Consider the following 23,604-nt stretch of genomic DNA (forward strand, 5'->3'; position numbering starts at 1 on the left):
GACAAAATTTTATTACAAAGAACCCTTTAACTGTTACACCAAGACAAAAGCAATAGAATTTTTTTTGATTGCATTTCTTAACTCCTAATGTCGCTAGTTAACACAATCAGTGCATTTTTATTCAACACATCACATTATTTCTAAAATATCAGCCTCTACCAAATGGTTGAGATGTTGGTTTATGGTAAAAGTACCAGAATTAATAAATATACTACAGAAAATATGAACTGTAAGACCAATTTCATTAAAAACATGATAAAAATAAATAACAATTATTACTAAATCATAGCCATAAGCCATAAAATATTACAGATTTTCATTTAACACAGTAATATACACATTTTCCTGTTTTTTTTTTTTTTTTACAATAAAATCAAAATCAAGTGAATTAGTGAAGCAAGATTTAGTTTGCTTGTTTAGTTTAGTTTCACGAGTGCTTCCAGAAGACAGAACTCCTGTTCATTGTGGTATTAACCAATCAAACTTCAAAACTCCCAAAGTGTGAGTGTGTGTTTGTGTGTGTGTGTGTGAGTAAGAGAAAACAACAGTGTGATTGTACCTGTGTGTGCGTCTGTGTGTGTGTGTGTGTGTGTGTGTGTGTGTGTGTGTGTGTGTGTAAGAGAGAGTGTAAAAACAATTGCAACCTATGTAATGTCCCCACAATTCACAAAAATGTGTGTGAGAGAGAGAGAGAGAGAGAGAGAGAGAACTGTGTGTGTGAGAGTGTATGAATGTGTGAGAGTGGGGAGAGAGTGTACATTTAGGTGTGTGCAGGGCAGTGTGTGTGTGTGTGTGTGTGAGAGAGAGAGAGAGAGAGAGAGAGAGAGAGAGAGAGAGAGAGAGAGAGAGAGAGAGAGAGAGAGAGAGAGAGAGAGAGAGAGAGAGAAGAGAGAGAGAGAGAGAGAGAGAGAGAGAGTATGTGAGTGAACATGCTGAATTATCTCATCAGTGAAGGCATTATCTGGTAAAAGGGCCTGACGATGTGAGTTCTTGTACCATAGAAACTATTTACAGAGAAAGACAGTATCATAAGCCATGTTTCTTTTCGTTCTGCTTAATCAAGTACCCCAAAAAAGATATTTAAAATAAACAAAACAATTAGTGTATTTTGACTGCTTTCTTTAATAACTACATTACACAATAGTAAAGTGAAAAAATTAAAAAGCCTTTATTCACATGGCTAGATCTCTAAAAACCAACGCGTTTCGGCAGAAGTCTGCCTTCATCAGGGTAACCCTGGTTACCCTGATGAAGGCAGACTTCTGCCGAAATGCGTTGGTTTTTAGAGATCTAGCCATGTGAATAAAGGCTTTTTAATTTTTTCACTTTACTCGAGTGCCTTGGACTGATTCTTGTTGCAGATTTGATGAATCCCTTACCCAAAGAGCACCGACCATACATTTGAACTTACCCCAGAGCGCTTTTTGTTTTGTTTTTTCTGAAGTACATTACACAATACTTGTACTTTTACTTTCAGTACTTGAGTAGTAAATTTTGAAATAAACTACTTGCAATACTTAAGTACAAAAAATGTTGAATACTTTTGTACTTCCACTTAAGTATGGTGCTTAAAGAGCACTTCTACTTCTACTCAAGTCAATTTTTGATAAAGCACTTGTACTTTTACTCAAGTATGGGTCTCTAGTACTTTATACATCTCTGCATCTGATTAGTATCATGTTAAATATCATGCGAATGTGCGCGTTTGGTGTGTGATAGTTTAAACTGTCATGTCCGCGCCGTGTCGCGGCGCTTCTGGTTTGCGACCTGCTTGACTGCCTGTTAAAGCGTGAAGTCATGTAGGATTTTACTTGTTGAACGTCTGTGTGGATTGTCAAGACATATTCCCTCATCAAGTCGATAAACTCGATCTCAACATGTATGAAGGACGTTAAAGCCTGCCATGTAAAAAAACGCGCCGATCTTTTGGTTTGAACACGAGTAGAGGTGAGGGACTGTAGCAGTGAAAATTAAAGTACCCGCCCCCATGACGTCATTTAGCGGACCTAGTTGAAAACCAGACAGATCCGCCAGCATAATACAGAGAGTGCTGCAAAGCACATCAAATGATAGGTATTTAAAGGGGGAAAAAGAAAAATATATTAAATATATTAATTTATATTAGACACACATCTGGTGCTTGTATTTGCTCCTGCTATATGTCCACAACTTCACACATTGGGTTAAATTAGGCTTTACAGTTTCCATGTTCAGTCCTTTTTCTTCCACTATATCTTTTTAAGAAAAGGCAGCAGCATTACAACCTGTTATTCAATCAAAAGACAAAGTCAAAGCAGTAGCTGACAGCCAATCTTTCCTAGGCTTAGCAAAACTTGGAAAAATACCTCTGTATTCTTGCAAGTACAATATTTACACAAATATTTCTTATTCAAATCTTCAGCAACGCTATTTAACTCGTGAATTTGTTTATTTACACCTTGACCGATTTTTGTATGACATCGCCATTAAAAATACAATGTTGCTTAACCAGATGGTTTTTTAAGTTACTTTTAAAGAGAGTGTTACTTCAGTCATGTTGTTGTAATGTTTTGAGAAGACTAGTAACACACACAAAAAAAAAAATTAAATCGTGAATCGGTCAAACTTTATAAAAAAACCTAGATTTTTAATTTTTTTTTGCTAAATCGCCCAGCCCTAGATCAGAGTCAGTAAAATGATCCGAACTTCCCATCACTAGTATTTAGCTTTTCACTTCTGCAGTGGCTCTGAACTGTCAAAACAAATAAATCAGATAACATTTTTTTTTTTTTTAATAATGGACGAATGTTTCAGAGGCAGTGTGTAAAATATGGTTTACAAAACATGAGGTCGAATTTAATTCATAATTTTGAATTCAGTGTGCAACAACCTTTACAACTGAACACTGTAACAGGGAATAAATTGTTCTTATTTAAGAACATTTGAGCTAGTTTCAATAGTTCTTTCATTTTTATTTTATTTAAAATAACTCCCATTATGTTATTTAACCTATTATTTTAATGCAACAGACAAGCTGTATGTCAATTTGCTATAAAGAAAAGGAAGTTTTTTTAGTTTTTTTTTGGCATGCTGATTTATGTATAATTGTGAAAATATGTCTATATAATCACCCTGCAATGTTGTAAATATTGTTTTTTTTGCTTTAGGCCATTCTAAGATCAGTTTAAAAAAAAAAAAACTATTTTGTGTTTAAAAATATAACATTTTTATTTTTAAACATTTATTCTTCGGCTAATATATCGGTTATTGGGCTCCAAATCTAATGTTACGTATATCGGCCAAAAAAATCCATATCGGTGCATCCCTTTGCAAAATTGAAACGTCATTCAACTCCCACTCAACCTGTACAGAATAACTATAATACAACCATGATTAAGGTAGCAGCGTCGTTATTTCGTGAGTCGATGAATCACCAGTGATCAGGGCCGGATTAACCAATGGGCCTTATGGGCACAGGCCCAGGGGTCCGTGCGCACTAGGGGCCCCTGCGAGGGGGGAGAAAAAAAGACAATTTCGGAGTGTCTTTTTTGGCTAATTGCAAATAGCGCATCTAGTTGGAATAAGCTATTCAGAGTTTACGCCCATTGATGCCTGATTGATAGAGACAACACCAGTAAAGAGCTGTCAATCATTACAGTCGCAGTGGCGCACCTTGTATGGCGCCCAGCATAATCTTTTGACGCGATTAATCATAAACTCGGTTCGAATCCACCATCAGCTGAACTCGTGCTTTTTTTTTTTTTCTCCCCATTTTTAACAGGAAGGAAACATTTTTTATTTTTAACAGGAAGGAAACATTTTTTAAAAATAATGGAAATGTGATATAAAGTCACAAGTGTCTCGTGGGTATTTAATAATGTTTAGCCTTATTATAGGTGCCTCCCTCTCTGCAAACACTATATTGCTCAGACAACTGTATTTCCTCTGAGCAAAAAAATCGCGATCACATATTAATATTATTATTATATTTAAATTGCCTTTTTTTAGTTAACTGAACATAATGCTGTAATTGGTCAAGCGCGGAAACGTCAGTTTTGTATTAACCCGCACTAAACTGAGCGGACTTTAGTGTAACGTTATATCTGTCATAGATCAAAAATGAGTGAACAAGTGGATTTAGCAAACGCGAGAGTAAGAAGAGAGGAGGCATCTTTATTGAGGCATTTTCCATACACACCATCTTTAAACAGACCCATGATCAGGAGAATGAGGGTATAGAAGAAGACGTTATGGTAACTTTAAATGATGAGAAGCTAGCATTAACCAGGCGGAGGAGGCTAACGGCAGCGCAGCGCAAACTGGATTCATTGTGTGAGAGACAGTCAGAAAAAAAGAAAGAGAGGGAGAGAGAGAGAGAAAGGCCAAGAAGAGGAGAGAGACGGGAGAGAAGAGGTATAGTGTGTGTGATTTCGGATACTTTTAGGTTTATAATCAAGTCTTCATCACGAGAAGAGTAGAGAAAATACAGGGAGAGAAGGAGAGAGACAGTAAATCAGTGTTTGTATTATGAAAGACTCAGATTCATAGAACTGGATTGGAGAAGCATTGTGTGTTATATGCCATGGCAATAATATGCTTTATAAGTTTGTAAAAGCAATACATTAAAATACCCTTAAAAAAATTTTAAAAAAAATTATATATATATATATATATATATATATATATATATATATATATATATATATATATATATATATATATAGTTTTATTAGTATTTTTATTCAATGCTTTGAAAAATAAGTTAAATCTTTGTAGACTATAAATACATATGTACTATATATCATTTATTTAAATATGTGGGAAACAAATTATAGGTTCATTTTATTTAAAAATTATTATATTATTCTTATTTTTTAAATTTAACTATAGGGGTGCGGCCAGGTAGGGGGCCTTACAAGACAATGTGCCCAGGGGCCCCGGTGTTCTTAATCCGGGCCTGCCAGTGATGACCAAATCACTGAACCAATTGCAAAACAGAAAGGCAATTCAACGTTGATCTAACTATAGACCTGACTGAATCAGGTATTTAGTTGCATCACTGTTAAAATGCCGGTGGCTGGGTACCTTCACATACCTTCATCTATTAGTATAGCAAGATTTCCGTCTGGAGAGATGTCAAAACAAGCAATGTTCTTTGAGGTGGACACCGGTAAGGTTTCTGACTTGTTACTGGGGAAATATAAAACATTTTCTCAACTAAAAGCAGTAAGACGTAACTCACTTAACAGTACTTTGAGCTCACGACCCAATAAACTTAGTCGGGCAGTGAAACGTGTGATACTTACTTTTTCAGATCAAAGACGGAGATGCGGTTGCCTACAGGACTGATGACAGAATCCCCATTTTTAGAGAAAGATATGTTCCCTTGGCGATAAAATGCCCCTAATAAGTTTGAAAACTAAAAAGAAATTAAAATAAGTTTAAATTAAATGTTATCGTACAGATAAAACAAACAACTTTGTATATTTATTTTACAACAGTCTTTATCAAAAATTTACCCAGCAGGCAACCTGATATACATAAATGTTTAAAGAAAACGAGACTCTTTTTATAAGAAAAAAATGAATACCTTGTACGCAAACTTCATATTTTCTAAGACGTTGCAACTGATCTTTCAAGCATCAATACCATGGATCCACACGTGAAAAAAACACACTCTAAACGCACGTGTTCAAGAATACTTCCGGATCATTACCAAACTAAAAGTACTCTACATCTGCATTTTAAAGTCGCCTCGGCATTATTACAAAATTATGACAAATACTGTGTAAAGAAGCAAGTAAAATCAAATAATAATAATTTATAATTATAAATAATTTATTTAGCCTAACTTTAGTTAAAAAACATAATAAAACAACAAATAGTCTCAGAAAAACATAGTTCCCCTAGTTTTTTATTCCCGTTTTGCCTTTTTAAGTCTCTGCTTATGTAACACTTGAGTTAATAAAATAGAGTGCATGTTTATGCATGAAATTTGACATTTTTATGAAAAACTAAAAAAATATATTTCTGTGTAATAATATGTTGATTCTAGCAAACTTTTATATATACAAATGTAGATTTGTTGAAGATTCTCCTTGTTTTAAAGCATTTAAAATGATTTCAACATTTTATATAAATATATAAAACAGGCAAAAACAAAAGGTGCCTTAAAGCTCTCTAAGCTTTTGTCAACTTATATGGACTGACCCCCCTGAAAGTAATGTACTTTCTTTTTTTATTATTTAAGTTTTATTTAAATATAAATATAGATTTATATTATTATTTTTGTACTGTTTTGTTTATTATATGCTGCTTGGATATAATGTTATATATGTTTAACAATGGAAGCTGAAAATGCCTGTTTGTTATTTGAAGTTAAAATGTAAAAAAAAAAAAAACATCCAGATACAATGTCCACCAGATGGCGTCTAGCACGATGCTAAAACCATGTTAAAAGTAACACAAAAACTAAAAGAACAAAGAAAAAAAACAATGTAGATATTTGACATAGTGTTAAACAAATTCATATTCATATTCATACCTTTCCTTTTGTGAGTTCCTGTGATTTAAATGACAAATTTGTACAAACATTCATATAACCCGCACAATCTTTTTTTCATGCTTGAAACAACCACATGACAATAAAACAGGATAAAGCTAGGTTGATAGAAGGTGAATAACAGTACATGAATAAAAACAGGCAAATATTAATAACAAATGAATAATTAAATAAAATTCTTACAAGTGGCCTTATTAATAAAACAACACAACTGGATCGTTTTAATTGCTTCTTTTCTTTCTTCATAAACCAGAATTGAATTTCAGTTAGTACGGTGTTGAATAGTACAAATATACATTTTCAACACCTTATGAAATACTATAAAACAAGTTGTTTGTTAGAAAATTTACACATGTTAATATTAAACAAAATATATAGACTTATTACAAAAACTTTGTTATTTACATTATGGGAAATAAAATACAAAAATTTAAAAATGTACATTAAAGAGTACCTTTTGTTATGAACATAGAAATACAGCATTTTAACATAGGCTAACTACACTGCGATGTGGGGTACAGTTTTCAAATATAAAGAGTTTATATCTTGTAATGACTAATTTTATTTTATTTTAATTTACTGAGAAAATGTTTAACTGGGAAGAATTTATGAATACCTGAGCCTTTTTTTAATGCAAGAAATAACTTTTTCAGAAACACAATATGAAAAAAGGGACAAGGCAAAATATACAAGTTTAAAAGATTTACACCAAGAAAGAGTTTTACAAGCAATAATTATTAGTTTTTTAGGTAGTTCACATATACATCAAAATCTTTTTTTTTTTAAACAAAAAAGGGTGTTTCTTTGATAAATTTTACATTTGTGATGGATAATTTATCCCAAAAAGCAGTGAGTTAATTATAAATTTACATATGAGCGAGGTCTAGCTTCAGAGAGTAATGGAAGAATACATATTTTGGTATTATAACCGACCCTTGTTCTGCTCTCCAGGAGAGCCGACGTATCCTTTGATAGCATATTACCCTCTATTTCATGCTTGCGCTATAGCATACACGTACACTATAAATATATAACCATCTTTGAAAATATAAAATTTTTTAATATGATTTTCACAGTTGCAAAACATGTATACAAAACAACAATTTTACCACATTAACATTATCATATTTGTGTCTCTTTTGTAATCTCATAGTGGGAACTGCTATTGTTAGCTAGGCCAAATAATCAGTTTGTGGGATTTCACCAAGTAGGACATGTTCATGCATTAACATCTGTGTTTATTCTATAACAATCAGAATTAAGGGATACATTTACCGTTTATGTTACGTTTAGGCTTACAGTTAGGGTTATGTACACTACTTCTACATGATTGTTGTCCAATATAATTGTATAAATATAACTAAAATTCTCCTCTGATTTTGGGAATAATTTGCAGTTAGGGTTGGGTTTAGGGATCGGGATTAGGTATGATTACATTTTTCAGAAAAAAATTATATCTTAGGATCAACATAGATTTTAATCATATACTTGGCAAAATCACACCCACTGTAACCAATTATATTTGTGAGACACCATTCAAAAGGGTGCGGTTTTGTTCAGTGCTATGTGTGCTGTCAGGGACATCAGCATGATGTGATACAAATCACCTCTGAATGAACAATAGATTTCATGAAGTTCAGTGCCTCCTTCATTTTCCTATTTCAAAGACAAGAAGAAGGTGGAAAGAAATTCATTTTGATCCATTCTCTTTTGTTCTTTAATCAGACAACAATCCATGTCTAACAAACCAAACCAGGTTGAAGTCACCACCTTTGATAAAAGCTTAGGCTATAATTATTAATCTTCTTGCAGAAGTAAAAGTTGAATAAAAACAGTTGCAACAATGATGTGAATTTAATCTGTATATTTTATACACAGCCATTGAACAGGAGAAGCAGGTGACCTTGTGAAAACTTAGTCTGCCATCACAAACAGTGGGCTATTGGCTTCTTTTCATTCCCTTTTTAGCAGCACAGCTTTGTTACCAAAATGATAAAATAAAAGAAAGAAAAAAGAAAGCAAGTCTATTTCTGCAGTCTAACAACATAAATACATGAGAAAGCTTTCCAGGAGAATGCATAGAATATGTTGGGAATAAAGGGTTATGGCCTGGTGGACTTCACAATTGAGGGTTGATGCAAGGCTTTTTGTTGACCACCTCAGAAAGCTGTGACATTGCATTTTAAACATGGATTACGAAAAGGATACGAAAAGCTATCAAAGGTTTAAAGTTTCTATCGCCACAGTCAGAAATACAGTAAGAAAATAAAAGGCGACAGTGACAGTTCTTGTGAAGAAAAGATGTGCTAAACCAAGGAAAAATATCTGAAAAGTAAAGACGAAGAATCGTTAGAATGGTCATAGACAAACAACAGACTTAGACATCTCCAAAGATCACCAGGAACATCTTGCTGCTAATAATGTCACTGTACATCGTTTCACAGTCCAACACACTTTTCACAAAGAACAGCTCAGTGGAAGGGTGATGCAGAAGAAGCCTTTTCTGCATTCTTCCAACAAGAAAAGTCATTAAAACTATGCAAAGTCTCATTTGGACAAGCCTGAACGACAAGCTAAAAATACATGCTTTAATGACTGGCGTCCAGTTGCTTTGACACCCATTTTCAGCAAGTGCTTTAAGAAGCTGATTAAAAAGCACATTTGCTCTGTACTGCCCGCTTACACTGACCCTCTGCAATTTGCATATACAGGATTAACCACTCCACTGATGATGCAATTGCTTTCACCTTGCAAACAGCTCTGTCTCACCTGGAAAACAAAAACACATATGTGAGAATGCTATTTGTGGACTACAGCTCAGCATTTTACACCATAATGCCTGCAAAGCTGGTGGTGAAGCTCCAGGATCTGGGTCTACACAGCTCTCTGTGCAACTGGATCCTGGACTTCCTGTCAAGGTGGTCAGAATGAACAACATTACATCATCCACACTGATCCTCAACACTGGTGCTCCACAGGGCTGTGTTTTCAGCCCACTCCTGTACTCCCTGTACACACATGACTGTACAGCCAAACACAGCTCCAACATCATCGTTAAATTTCCTGATGACACAACGGTGATGAGCCGAATTACCAATAATCATGAGACGGCCTACAGAGAGGAGGTGCACACTCTGACGCAGTTGTGTGAGGAAAACCACCTCTCACTTAACATCAGCAAAACCAAGAAGCAGGTGGTGGATTTCAGGAGAGAGATGAAAGAACACACCCCATCACCATCAACGGCACACCAGTGGAGAGAGTCAGCACTTTCAAGTTTCTTGGAGTACACATCGCTGAGGATTTGACATGGACTGCTCACACAGACGCAGTGCTGAGGAAGGCACAACAACGCCTCTTCTTCCTCAGACGTCTCAGGAGGTTTGGAATGAGCCCTCACATCCTCTGCTCGTTCTACACCTGCACTGTGGAGAGCATCCTTTCTGGCTTTTATCACCACCTGGTATCACCACCACCTGGTATGGAAATAGCACCAGCAGCAGTCGCAAAGGCCTTCAACCTGCTGGACGCGTAGTAGTAAGTTACTTCCCTCAGACTATCAGGCTGATGAACTCTTAACACACCCCACACAGACTCTTCCATACCCCTCACTGCACACCATCAATATGTAGCATGCGCTGCACTTTAACCAATCCATACTTGAAACAATACTGCTTACAACTATTTGGACACCTATTCACTGTACATATCGCTGTCAATTTTACATTGTCCTGTTTTTGCACAATGCAGTGTCTGTATTTTGCACTGTCTGTATTTTGTACTGTCTGGAGCCAGCATCTAAGCTTTTTACTCATCATAGTACACGTCCTGCTGATGATGAAACAATAAAAGTGATTTGTTATTTGATTTGTGATTTGAATCATTTTGGAAAAATATACCTTGGACAGATGCAACAACCATAGGCACTATGCAAGACAGTATAAGAACACAGCATTCCAGTAGAAGAACCTGCTCCCCAAAATGGTCCTGTAAAATATGGTGGAGTGTCAGAGTTGAAGGTCGCATGGATTTCAGGATCAGTCAAGAGGCTGACGTTACAACAGGGTTGGATGTTTCAGCAGGACAATGACAGTGGCGCCCCCAGAAAATTTTCTTAGGGGTGGCCAGAAGAGGCCGCTCCAAATCTTGGGGTGACACACAAAAAAAAATAATGAATTCAGTGTAATGTTATATTTTTGTTTCTGGTAAATGAAATAATGTAGTTTTATTCATTTAATTAATTCTACTTGAAATATTGCAATTTATTCTTTGAAATAATTCAGCAAGTACATGTGCAAACCAAATAAAAATCTATGTTTAGTTTAAAAACACTTTTCATATACTGTATAAATGACTTCTTTTTTTACGTGCCTTTATTGTACATCATACGAGATATGCCATGTCTAAAATTAATGAAGATTAATGAGTTTATTATTCCCAGTGATGGGTTGCAGCTGGAAGGGCATCCGCTGTGTAAAAATGTGCTAGATAAGTTGGCGGTTCATTCTGCTGTGGTGACCCTGGATTAATAAAGGGACTAAGCCGAAAAGAAAATGAATGAAAGAATAATGAGTTTATTAATTACCCAAACAAATGAACAAACTGAACAAAAGGCATTAATATACACACTCACTATACCTAATAATATTATTTATCCATATTGCTTTTTGAACCATTTTATTAATGCAGCTTCTTCTATTGATATACTGTAGCTTAAGGTAAATATTAAATAGCCATTGCTGTCTATCGGGGAGGGTAGTGGTGGTTCTAGTTTAAATGACACCCTGGGCGAACCACCCTATACACCCCCACCTCTCTTGAATTGTTAGATTTGTTATTCAATAAATATAACAATTTATTTATATTTATTCTAAATAAATACAATTAATATTAATATACAATTATTATTCTAAATAAATAACAGAAATCAGTCCTAAATATTACTGGAAAACAACAACTGGAGTGATATGCCAACATCACTTAAGAAACCTTTTGCATGAAAATTAATAGTGACAATTCTAAAGAATACAAAAAATGTATTATAGAATTATCTGTGGTCTTAGACCAGGTCATGGCTGAGAAATCATGTTATGAAGTCTTACCTCCCTGACTCATTATCCCTCCTTTCTGCTTTAAAGACATGCTTAGTGAAAGTAACATCATCATCATCATCATCATCATCATTATATTATATAAACTTTAAACGACTTTCAAAACTCGCTGCGTGCCGACACTTCTGCACAAAAGGCTGTTACTCCGGTTTCACGGCGCATGAGCGGTGCCTATTATGTCGGCGTGCATGCAAACAACCAACCGGGATTCACACAGGAGTGCGTGAGGCGCGCGGGAATGGTTTTCCGCGCGCATGCGTCAGTTTGCTTTCACCAGCATTGAACCAGAGGGGGAGAGCTACGTCAGTAACACCAACAATAATTTAGTGACTGCATTTTATTTATTTATTTATGTATTTATTTATTTATCTAAATATTGGGAATTTATAAGTTCATTTAAATCAATAATGTCAACCGCAAAATTATATTGGGGTGGCCAAAGGGGTGGCCACAGGGGTGGCCAGAGTTTACCGAGGGGTGGCCGTGGCCACCCCTGGCCACCCCTTGGAGGCGCCCCTGGACAATGACCCAAGGCACAGTTCAGGATCTACCAAGGAATTCATGCTCTTACGCTATACAATGTTTTAGAATGACCATCCCAGTCCCCAGACTTGAACATCATTGGAAATCTATGGATTGATTTGAAAAGGGTCGTTCACGCCCGGAACCCATCACACCTGACTGAACTGGAGAAATTTTGCAAGGAAGAATGGCCCAAAATGCCTTCAGCAAGAATTCAGGGACTTGTCCTTGACTATAATAAGCATCTACATGCTGTTATTTCAGCAAAATGTGGCTGTACAAAAGATTACCCAACTATTTGCACCTGTCTGTTTTTCTTATGACTTATATTGCATTGCATCTTTTGATTTAATAAATGTTATATCAGAACTGTAATGTTGCTTTTTCCCTAGGGTGTAAAATATATCCAAATGAAATTGCTGATTGGAAAGGCCATCAGGCTATGGCTTGCAATTATGAAAATTATCAGGGGTGGCCAAACTTTTGCATAAAACTGTTAATATACACACAGTATACAACTTTAAAGTGGATTTATTTAATTAAAAAAAAATATTCATTTTCATTTGCACAAATTTATACTATTTAAAGCTCAAATGTTTTAAAAAGTTGTTGACTAATTTATATGAGTTCAGCTGACTCATTTTTTTTTAAGTCTAATAAGTTCAGCCAAGTAAAACTTTGATATATAACTTGTCAACACATTCAATCAATCCAGATAAGTTAACATAACACAAAATGTTAAGTGGTCATAACTAATTGGCACATTAATTTTTTACAGTGCACAAGTCGATGCTTACTCCCCGACGGGAGGCTCCTGGAAGGTATGTAGACCTAGCAGGTGAAGGTAAGAAGATGCAGTGTCATTTGCTGTCCAGTAAGCAAGCATCCATGATTTGAACTTGATCCAAGCTTCGACAACTAACCAATACAGAGAGATTTTTATTGGTAAGAGAGAGAAAGAAAAATAACAAATTCAGTATGTCATGTTGTCAATATGGTTTTAGGGTTTCTTTGTGTTGCATTCTGCATTGGTTTTCATATTGAATGGTGACTGTCATATTTAGAAATGTAAATTCATTGTGTTCACTTTTCAGGTATCTTTTTTTTTTCAATAAAAAAGTAAATAAAAAAGCAAGCATGCGAAATTTCCACAAACCATATAATGACAACAGAAAATGTTAACTGTTGTAATAATAATAAAAAAAAAACTTTAATTTGCTCTTAATTTGGTATTTTAGTTGGTTTATTTGTAGTACACACACACATACACACAGGTAAATGAAGTTACAGATGTGTATAAGAAGTCATTTTTGTTTTTGAAATTTGCCATTGTTGGCATTTGGTATGTGAGCACACAAAAAAATTAAGGCCATAATTTAAATGTGACCAGGTTATGGTTGAGAGGGGATTAAAATATTCATTTAAAAAAAGGGTGGGGCTGCACAGTGGTGCAGTGGGTAGCACGTTCGCCTCCCAGTCAGAAGGTTGCTAGTTCGAGCCTCGACTGAGTCAGATGGTGTTTCTGTGTGGAGTTTGCATGATCTTCCTGTGTTTGCTTGGGTTATCTCCAGGTGCTCCGGTTTCCCCCACAAGTCCAAACAAATGCGGTATACAGGTGAATTAGGTAAGCTAAATTGTCCGTAGTGTATGTGTGTGACTGAGTGTGTATGGATATGTTTCCAATTGATGATGGGTTGAAGCTGGAAGGCCATCCACTGCATGAAACAAATGCTTGATAAGTTGGTGGTTCATTCCGCTGTAGTGATCCGAGATTAATAAAGGGACTAAGCGGAAAAGAAAATGAATGAATGAATGGATTGAAAAGGGTGTAGGAAAATAAAGACATTAGACAAGACCCTTTCAGAAACCTTCCTGCAAAAAAAAAAAAGTAATTAACTGTGTGTTGCCATTTGCGCGAGCGATCGTTGATTTGTTTGAGTCAAAAATGGTATCCAGTTGGATGTTGACACGTTGCTCTGTGAGCGTTATAGCATGTGGTTTAACTGCAGCAACAGATGAAGCTGTTTACAACTTAGGTGTTTGAGTGCACAGTGGGAAACACGGGAAAAGGTGCCATTACTTGATTATTATTACTATTAATAAGAAACAGTCTGCATTTACTTGTGTATTGCACACAAGACAAAAATAACTTTGTATTACTCCTTAGTCTCCTAACTGGAATTCTAAGGAAAAAATGTAAACCCCACTGATCTTTGTTGGTTCGGTGTATGAATTTTTTGAGGCCATAAAAGCATGCTAAATGGTTGGTAATAAATAATAGACACATTTGAGGTCTTCGTGGTCAAAAATCACTGTCACAGGAAATGAATGGGAAAAATCTGAAATATGTACATTCATTGTTGTACATTCAAATTTACCAGCATGCTAAAAAAAAGTGCACAGAGGTAAAGGGGTGACACTTTAAGTGTGAAATACACACTCACACACACTCTGCATAACACAAAATGTTAAGGCTTTTATGTAGTCTTTAGCTAGTTTTTGATGTAATCGTAATGCAAAAATTAACACTTTTAATCACCATGTCAAACAATATCTAAACCTTGTCAAAAAGAAGTAATTTAGCTTGTCTAGTTGTATATTCAAATCCACAATTCCTTAGTAATGTCTAAAAACTAAGGAATTCACAAGCATTGTTGATATAGTAAGTGTTAATTACTGCATAAATATTAACACAAACCCTCTCTAAATTCAAAATAATAGAATTGTCAAAATTGTTTTGATTGCTTTAGTTAAAAAAAAAAAAAAAAGAATACTTTATAGGTGTTTGTCACAACCAGCTAAGACAGCAAGTGTGATTCCCAACTAATGCAAACCACAATGTTAACCCCTGCTGTAAATAATACAGTAAATAACTCTAAAATACCCAGTGTTTTGCTGTAAGGAAATAGTATTTTACTGTAAAACAAGGATTTGTATTAAATTGTGTGTAGTGCAAAGAATAAATTCCAGTAATTTACTTTTTAAATGTTGCTTTAATTTAACAGACTATCTGTCTTATTCTAAACACAGATGTGTTTCCCCTTTAAGGAAGCCAGGTTGATTTTTTTTTTTTTTTGAGTGTGCTCCACTCTCTGTCTATGAGATCAGAGTCTAATATGTTTTAAGCCTTATATAAAATTTTTTTTAGGGTTTCTAAAATAAGTTTATGCATGAAGTTAAATTGCTGTTATATTAATCTGTGTACCTGAAAGCTATTGTTAGCTGATTAGCATGTCCTCACAACTTTTTACATTACTTTCATTGCAAACAGTAAAGCATGCTTTTCTGGCAACTAAGCCGATTTTATACACATAAAATACATCCTATTTCAGTCTCCTCAATTAGGTAACGTGCACAAAAATCATCACAGAGAATCACAAATTCCCGGCCATTCACACAAAAACTTCCCTTGTCAGGTCCCGGGTTGAAGAATTTTAGTTTGAAGAATTTTTGAGTTGTGTTTCCAACTGTAACTGAAACATTTTGTTGTCTTAAGTTTTTTTTTTTGTAATCTTTGGATGCTTAGTGTTGGTTGGGCTTTTTACATTGGAATACTGGCAACAGTGCAGAGGCAACTATTGCTAATTAAATGTGAGAAGTGGAAATTTAAATGTACACAATTGTCTAGAACAGAATAACTAAGACTTCTCTATAATATAATATAATATAATATAATATAATATAATATAATATAATATAATATAATATAATATAATATAATATAATAATATTATAATATATAATAATATTATAATAATATAATAATATAATAATAAAAGCTTCTGTCCTTTCTTCCCTGTACCGGTCGTTTACACTTAATACTTTCTTAATCGTATATTAATGTTATAAATATATAACATTTATATATTTTATTATTCAGGCATATACTAATAGTTAACTAATATGTTAATAAATGCTTTATTAACTCAACTTCATGCAGTTTTGTGACTTAATCTATAGTGAGGACTATTTATGCTTTATAAATCCCTTACTTCGAAAAAAGAGTCGGTGGCATGTTCGCCCTGTGTTCACGTGGGTTTCCTTCGGATGTTCCGGTTCTTCCCCAAGTCCAAAGACATGTGGTAAAGGTGAATTGGGTAAGCTAAAATTAACCGTAGTGTATGAGTGCATGTGTGTGAATGAGTGTGTATGGATGTTTTCCAGTGATGGGTTGCAGCTGGAAGGGCATCCACTGCATAAAAGATTTGCTGTATACGTCGGCGGTTCATTCCGCTGTGGCGACCCCAGACTAATAAAGGGACTAAGCCGAAAAGAAAATGTATGAATGAAACCAAGGACACAGTGTTATTATTCTTACACCAGGTGGTGTACAGCAGAAATATAATTGTAATAATAAACACAAAAGAGTTCATGTAGATCATAGAAAATATTTTACTAGAGGATACAAAAATCACTATAGTTAACATCTGACTTCAAAGATAATGCACTATGAAACATCTAAGATTACAGTTTCAATTAACATACGGTGGATTACTGAGGGGGAGGGTGGGGTTGTAGGGTTACTGTCTTTTGTAGTTCATTGAAACAATAGACTACACATCACTTAAAGAGATAGTTCACCCCAAAACTCTATACATGCTATAAACCTGTTTGACTCCTTTTTTTAACAAATAAAAGATAAAACCAATTAAAAACTATTGACTGCTGTAGAATTTGTTTTCCCCAATGGTTACATGTTTTTAGCTTCATTCAAACTTGAATGAAAATCAGTTGAACTGATTTTTAAAATAAAGGTTTGGAACCATTGAGAGAAAGTAAATAGTAAGTGAATTGTGATTTTTGGGGCAACTATCCCTATAAAAATACTGCAGAAATATCTGAAATATACCCCCTTCATGCAGTAATGAGGGACAAATAGAACATCCAGGCACAAATCTGTTTAAAACCAAGCTAAATAGATTTTAGATACGTCCCTTTCACAGATTTTAACATATAGCAAAAAACATCAAATAATTCATAGTAAAACTACTGTATGTGGACAATACTAACATGCATATATTTACATCAGTTAAAAGACAGATCAATAAAAAGATTCATATTGTAAAAGTAGAAATAGAAAGAGAGACAAACGTATTTAGGAAAAAGATACACTGCAAAAACAAGGCTGCATTATTCAACAGTAAATTCAAACCATTATCAGATGTCACATCCACTTAGCAATTACTCACACTAAAGAGTCACAGTCATCTAAAAAAAAAAAACGTGGTAAACAACACTCTTTCCATAATTAGTCATAAGTCTGATAAACACCTTGCTTAAATCTTTATTTGAGATTGTTTTGTATTTTGGACAAACACAGCTATGAAAAAATAAGAGACTACTTGACAATTTACAGTTTCTTTAAATCTACAATTTGTAGTTACTGATGTGTTTCATTTAAATGTAATTTTTGTCATGCAGGTAGCTTCTGATGTATATATCACTATACAGAAATGGTTGCATGTTGTTCAGACAACACATTACCATTGATTTAACTTAAAAACAGTAAAGAAATCTATATTTCTTAACAAGTGTAATTTTTTCAGGAGAAAAACATCTAAACTATATATTTTTTCTAAAATCTGGAAGGAATTTCTCAGACCTTAAACAAAGGTGAATAAAACAGTGTAACTTTTATTGTCAAGTGGTCTCTCTCTCTCTCTCTCTCTCTCTCTCTCTCTCTCTCTCTCTACAGTTAAAGTCAGAATTATTAGCCCCCCTGAATTATTAGCACCCCTGTTTATTTTTTTCCCCTAATTACTTTTTGACGGAGGGAAAACACATTTCTAAACATAATAGTTTTAATAACTCATTTCTAATAACCGTTTTCTTTTATCTTTGCCATGATGACAGTAAATTATATTTTACCAAATATTTTTCAAGACAATTAAAGTGACACTTAAAGTGAAATGTAAAGCTTAACTAGGTAAATTAAGTTAACTGGGCAAGTCAGGATATTTAGGTAAATCATTGTTTATCAATGGTTTATTCTGCAGAAAAAAAGAAAAAAAGGAAAAAAATACATATATATTTATATATATATATATATATATATATATATATATATATATATATATATATATATAGCTTTAAGGGGCGTATAATTTTGACCTTAAAATTTAAAACTGGTTTTATTTTAGTATAAAACAAATAAAACAGACTCTCTCTAGAAGAAAAATACTGTGAAAAATTCCTTGCTCTGTTAAACATCATTAGGAAAATATTTAAAAGAGAAAAAAAATTCTAAGGAGGGCTAATAATTTGGACTTTTTTCCCCTGGTTTGTATGTATGTTTATGGTAATAAAATTTCTATTATAAGATTAGTGCAATTTGTCAAAAGCCAGTACTTTCCCCAACAAAAAGAGAGTTGGAATGAAGTGGTGAATTCAGTGATTCAGATCAAAAAGAAAAATTCTACATACACAGACATTAATGCGCACCCTGGCGTCCATATCTCTCTTCACACAGACAGACACAAACTCACTCACACACACATACAGGTACACACACACACACACACACACACACATACACACGTGCGTGTGTGTCTGTGTGTGTTTGTGTGTGTGTGTGTATATATATTTATACATATATTAGGGATGCCACAGTTCTCAATGTAATATTGAACAGTACGGTACAACTTCCATGGTTCAATACGCGGTTTGTACATGGGCTATCAGTAGCTGTGAGATTTCATTGTTCATTTTTTTAATGCAATCCACTTGGAACTACTGTACTTTTCTTGGCTTTTCAGTAAAACAAAATGAGTATTGCAATAAATCGTTTAAATTTTTTTATACTTACTGTTTCTATTGCCTATAGAAAAAAAAGAAAAAAAAAGAAAAAAAAACACGTGTCAAGCCATGAGAACTGAACCGAACCGAGGTATGTATTGAATCGTGGGCTAAGTGTGTTGTTGCATCCCTAATATATATATTCATTCCCCAAAAGGGATGTCTGTGAGCTGTGAGGAGTTAGTGCAGACTTTCTATTCTTTGTGGTGCCTCACCAAGACAATACATCATAAAACAAAACATAACCCAGTGATAATCATTTCATTTTTTTTTCTACCATCAAATTGATGAGCAAATAACATATCATCAGATTCATTATCTACATTTGGTATGGTTCAACTCATGTTAAATTTGGTTAAAAGAATATATAGTTGTCATTATTGTTATGATGTATTGTCAGGATAGTTCACCACTAGTAGTATTAGTGTTCTAGAAAGCAAGAGGTTGAAAATAAAACAGAGAGGAGTTAGACTTTAGAGATGGGAAATAGATTTAGACAGAGGTGGGATAGAACAGTTTGGAAAACTATTTATGAGTATGAATTGAGACCCTCCTTAGAGCGTGACTGCACATCCTGAAGTTCTTGATCATCCCTGGTCTTTATGTCCTGATAGGCATGGGTCTGCTGACATGCCCCCTTCAGATAGGCCCAGTTTGCTGCCAAGATCATCAGGTAGTGGATCTGTAGACAGCAGAGATGGGGAGGACAAAAGAGATAGAGTAACAGAAAGGAAGAAAGAAGTGGAAGGAAGGATTTGTCATCATGAGTAAGTTAGTTAGTTAAAGCCAGCTCTAAGTGTTAGAACAGTATTGAATAATTGCCATAAAACTACTTCAAATTATTATGGTGAATTATAATAGCTGCACTACACAGAAATCAATATTAGTAGATTAGAATATAATCAAAAGAAAAGGCACATATAGTAAAAGCCATTTAAAGACGCATATATTTGGATATAATATTAAACATCAAAAATACAAAGTAAAAATATGAGAAAGGTTACCTTTACAACAATTAATTATTACTCAATCACATTTTCGGAACACCGAAATTGTACCTTATTATGTTATTATATTATTAAATATTATGTAAAGAATACCAAAAGCAATGAACTATAACAAATTCTAATGCAAGTAGTATTCAGAGGAATCTAATTGTACACGGAATGGATTTTTTTATTTTATTTTTTGCATAAATTTACATAATAGCCTGAAATACATTATAGCCTGATTCTGTCCTTTTTTAATTTAAATACCATGCATTAGGCATTACTGAGCCCAAAGAAGTCACAATCTATTTTTAATTTAATCATAAAGTTTAAATAAGCAGTTATTTTGGATTGATGTATGATCTTACATTGACTGCCTTGATGTGATTACCATTATCAGTTAAGAATTAAAGGAAATAACTGAGTAACATATAATTCATAATTACACTGGAACACTTTTCTGAATCATCCAAAAATACACAGACACATGTGTTGGACAAAAACTTTTGTAGGACTGAGAAGGTTTGAAGACATCTAAACCATTACAAAAAACACATTTACCATAAAAAGAAATAATTCTGGACATAAAATAAATACTTTACTACAACAAAATAATAATAAAAAACATTAACATTACATTGCAATAAACATGAATTCTTACCAGTGCAATCACTGTGGCACCAGCTCCAGCACAGGCAACAATATAAAGATGGTAGGACAAATAGAACTGCAAAGAAAAGTTTCCGAAATCCATTAAATATTTTATGTTCTCTTCTAAATATTTTATGTTCTTGTTTTATTGTCTTAATTATGGTGTGTGTGTGTGTGTGTGTGTGTGTGTGTGTGTGTGTGTGTGTGTGTGTGTGTGTGTGTGTTATATTTCTAAATAAGTACAATATTTATTATAATATAAAAAATGTATATTCCACAATGGTGTTTTGTGGTTTTTAAGTACTGTACACTGAGTTTAAGCAAAGCTGTTTTCTTGATTATCCACAGTTTTAGATTTTGTCAATTTTAAATAGGATACAGCAAGAAAGAATGTTTATCCAGTACATGTGTCATCTTCTGAAAAAAATTGGAAATATAGTGTGAAAACTGAAATATATCTATTATATGAAATATATAAACAAGTAGCCTGCTGTAAACATAAATCACGATATACAGTACAAGCTAAATAGCAGCAACAACTGCATTTATTGGCATACCTTTGCTCAGTTTGCTAAGTTATGTGTTTTTGTAAAAATATATATGCAAAATATAATTTTAAGATTTTTTAAAATTATTTTCCAGAATCAATGCTTTTTACCTCACTGGTATTGCAGATGTCGCTTAGTGTGGACCCACAGGCTTTACCAGGGTTCGCATTCCATGGGATGATTCCTGAAAAGTATTACAAGTATTACACATATCTGTCTAAGCACTACTTAAGCTTTACACTTATTCTTTACAGGTTATTGAATGAAATGAATAGTAACATCATTTACAATTTTTAGCAAATTATACTTATAAAAGGAAAAGTACACTTTTAAGCCCAGACAAATTTATCCTAACCACTGTATTTTCAATAACATCAAAGAATTCACAGAAAAGGGTGGTCAGTGTGTTTACCATACTGCCGCACATCAACACAGATGTTGTCCACAGAGGTGAGATTGGCAATTGGGGATTTCATGGCACCACATGTGGTCCACATGTTATAAAAGAGGAAAACAGGCACAGCAGAAAATCCAAAGATGCCTAGCCATCCCAAGCCCAGAATATAGGTAAGGAATACAAACTAAAAAAACAAAAAAAGACAGGTTCAGTTTTAGGCTTACTTATTCATTCAATACCCATATATCTAATTTCATAATGACGTGAATAATCTCATAGCTTTGATCCCGTTTAAATCCTGCAGTGCATACAGTATAAATGTGACCCAGAATAATGACCTATTTACCGCTGTATCACCTTGCATATGTTGCCACTAGATTATGACAGTCACTCATTTGAACATACACATATCATTTTCAGAAATATATAAAAAAATCAGATCTGCATCTTTTGCAATCAGAAACACACATCTTATACAAAAATGACTGCTACTGGACTGCAAAAATTAAGGAAATTCAGGTATATATCATTGATGGCATCCAACTTTACCTCAGGACTTCAGTGAAGAGGGGAAAATGTTTATGTATGTGTCAGGCTCACTGGAAAAAATGTAGCTTCTTGCATTAAACTCTTATTCTAACTGATAGCAAATTTGCTGAAGGAAACAAACCAGTCCTCTATGAACTGCCACCTAATCGTGGTGGAGGGGTTTGAGTGCCTGAGTGATCCTAAGAGCTATGTTGTCGGGGGCTATTGTCAAAAAGGTCTTTGGTGACAGTTCAGACTAAGTGTGATTTTAAAAAACCTTATGAGTTTAATGACTTTGAGGACCTTGACGTCAAATGGGGCCCCACCCTGGAGTCAGGCCTGGGGTTGGGGCTCGTATGCAAATACCTGGTGGCCGTTTTTTTTTTTTTTTTCCATGGAACCCTGTGGGCTTAGCACAAAGAAGCAACGGGGGACCATCCTCCTGCAGGCCCACCACTTGCACGGGGAGCCGTAAGTGACCAGTGCATTGTGGAACGGCTGGTCGTCGAAAGTTAGGACCACGACAACCTGATCGTTGGGCACAGAAACTGGCTCTTGGGACATAAAATGTCACCTCACTGGGAGAGAAGGAACCCAAGCTTGTGCGGGAGGTGGAAAGGTACCAACTAGAGATAGTAATGCTCACCTCCACACACAACCGGGGCTTTGGAACTCAACATCTTAAAGGCTGATTTATACTTCTGCGTCAAACGCCAGCGTATGCTACGGCGCTGATGCATAGCCCTTCGCCGTGGCCGTCGGCGTGGCTGACGTGCACCTCTCAAAAATTGTAACTACACGTCGCAACGACGCGTAGCGCAAGCTCTGTGATTGGTCGGCTTGGTAGCGCTGACGAGTCTGGGCGGGACCGAGAGCCGCGCGAACCCAATATAGCGATTGTTTACAAGTGTGGAGTCCTGTGAAGGAGCTCCGGATGGAAAGTTTTGTTTTGTGTTTACCTCATAGTTAAAGTTGCTGCACGTCCGCCGGTTGCTGCCTCAAAATGAGCGAGTTTGAGCCACTTGTACATCCCGGAAGTGTTCAGGAAAAGCAAAACAACAGCGAAGAAACTCGACACAGAGGAACATTTACACCTCACTGCCAACTAGCGTTTCGGAAGCGTTGCATGTGCCGTGGGTTACGCCGGTCACTTGAAGTATAAATCAGGCTTAAGCCACCATGTGTGAGAGTTTTCCGCGGTGAACGAGAGGGTCACCTCACTGCGCCTTCGGGTCAGGGATAGGTCTTTCACTGTGGTTTGTGCCTACGGGCCAAACACCAGTGCAGAGTACCCGGCCTTCTTGGACTCCTTGGGAGGGGTGCTGGAAGGTGCTCAGACTCTACTGGAGGACTTCAATGCCCACGTGGGTAATGACAGAAGAACAAATTGAGAGAATTGAGAAGAACGGCTTCCCTGATTGTACTGTATGGTGTTTCGTTTTGTAAGCTGTGCATTGGTTTATTTAAGTGGTGTAATTGTGACATCTAGTGGCGGAAAATGTCATTGCGCCATTCTTTACAA

General features: G+C 35.0%; 2 protein-coding genes and 1 long non-coding RNA gene across 3 annotated transcripts in view; all 3 read right to left on the minus strand.

Moving 5' to 3' along the window:
* The window catches only part of pwp2h (PWP2 small subunit processome component), a 66,841-nt gene extending 61,168 nt beyond the window's left edge, over window positions 1–5,673 (minus strand). The window contains 3 exon segments of the mRNA NM_213047.1: window positions 5,075–5,169; window positions 5,286–5,398; window positions 5,570–5,673. Coding sequence (NP_998212.1) covers window positions 5,075–5,169; window positions 5,286–5,398; window positions 5,570–5,587 — 226 coding nt within the window. The 5' untranslated portion in view covers window positions 5,588–5,673.
* A 1,909-nt stretch (window positions 5,674–7,582) lies between these two features.
* Window positions 7,583–11,852, minus strand: LOC147846873 (uncharacterized). The gene is made up of 3 exons (XR_015476642.1): window positions 11,644–11,852; window positions 10,441–10,686; window positions 7,583–9,310 (listed from the first exon to the last, which is right to left on the minus strand). It is a non-coding gene; the product is annotated as an uncharacterized LOC147846873 (long non-coding RNA).
* Window positions 11,853–16,548: 4,696 nt separating this feature from the next.
* gpm6ba (glycoprotein M6Ba) overlaps window positions 16,549–23,604 on the minus strand; it is an 82,715-nt gene continuing 75,659 nt past the window's right edge. Inside the window, 4 exon segments of the mRNA NM_203427.3 lie at window positions 16,549–19,651; window positions 20,620–20,685; window positions 21,268–21,341; window positions 21,570–21,738. Coding sequence (NP_982251.1) covers window positions 19,499–19,651; window positions 20,620–20,685; window positions 21,268–21,341; window positions 21,570–21,738 — 462 coding nt within the window. The 3' untranslated portion in view covers window positions 16,549–19,498.

Source organism: Danio rerio, chromosome 1 (assembly GCF_052040795.2).
Source record: "Danio rerio strain M-AB ecotype USA chromosome 1, GRCz13ab, whole genome shotgun sequence".
NCBI lineage: Eukaryota > Metazoa > Chordata > Actinopteri > Cypriniformes > Danionidae > Danio > Danio rerio.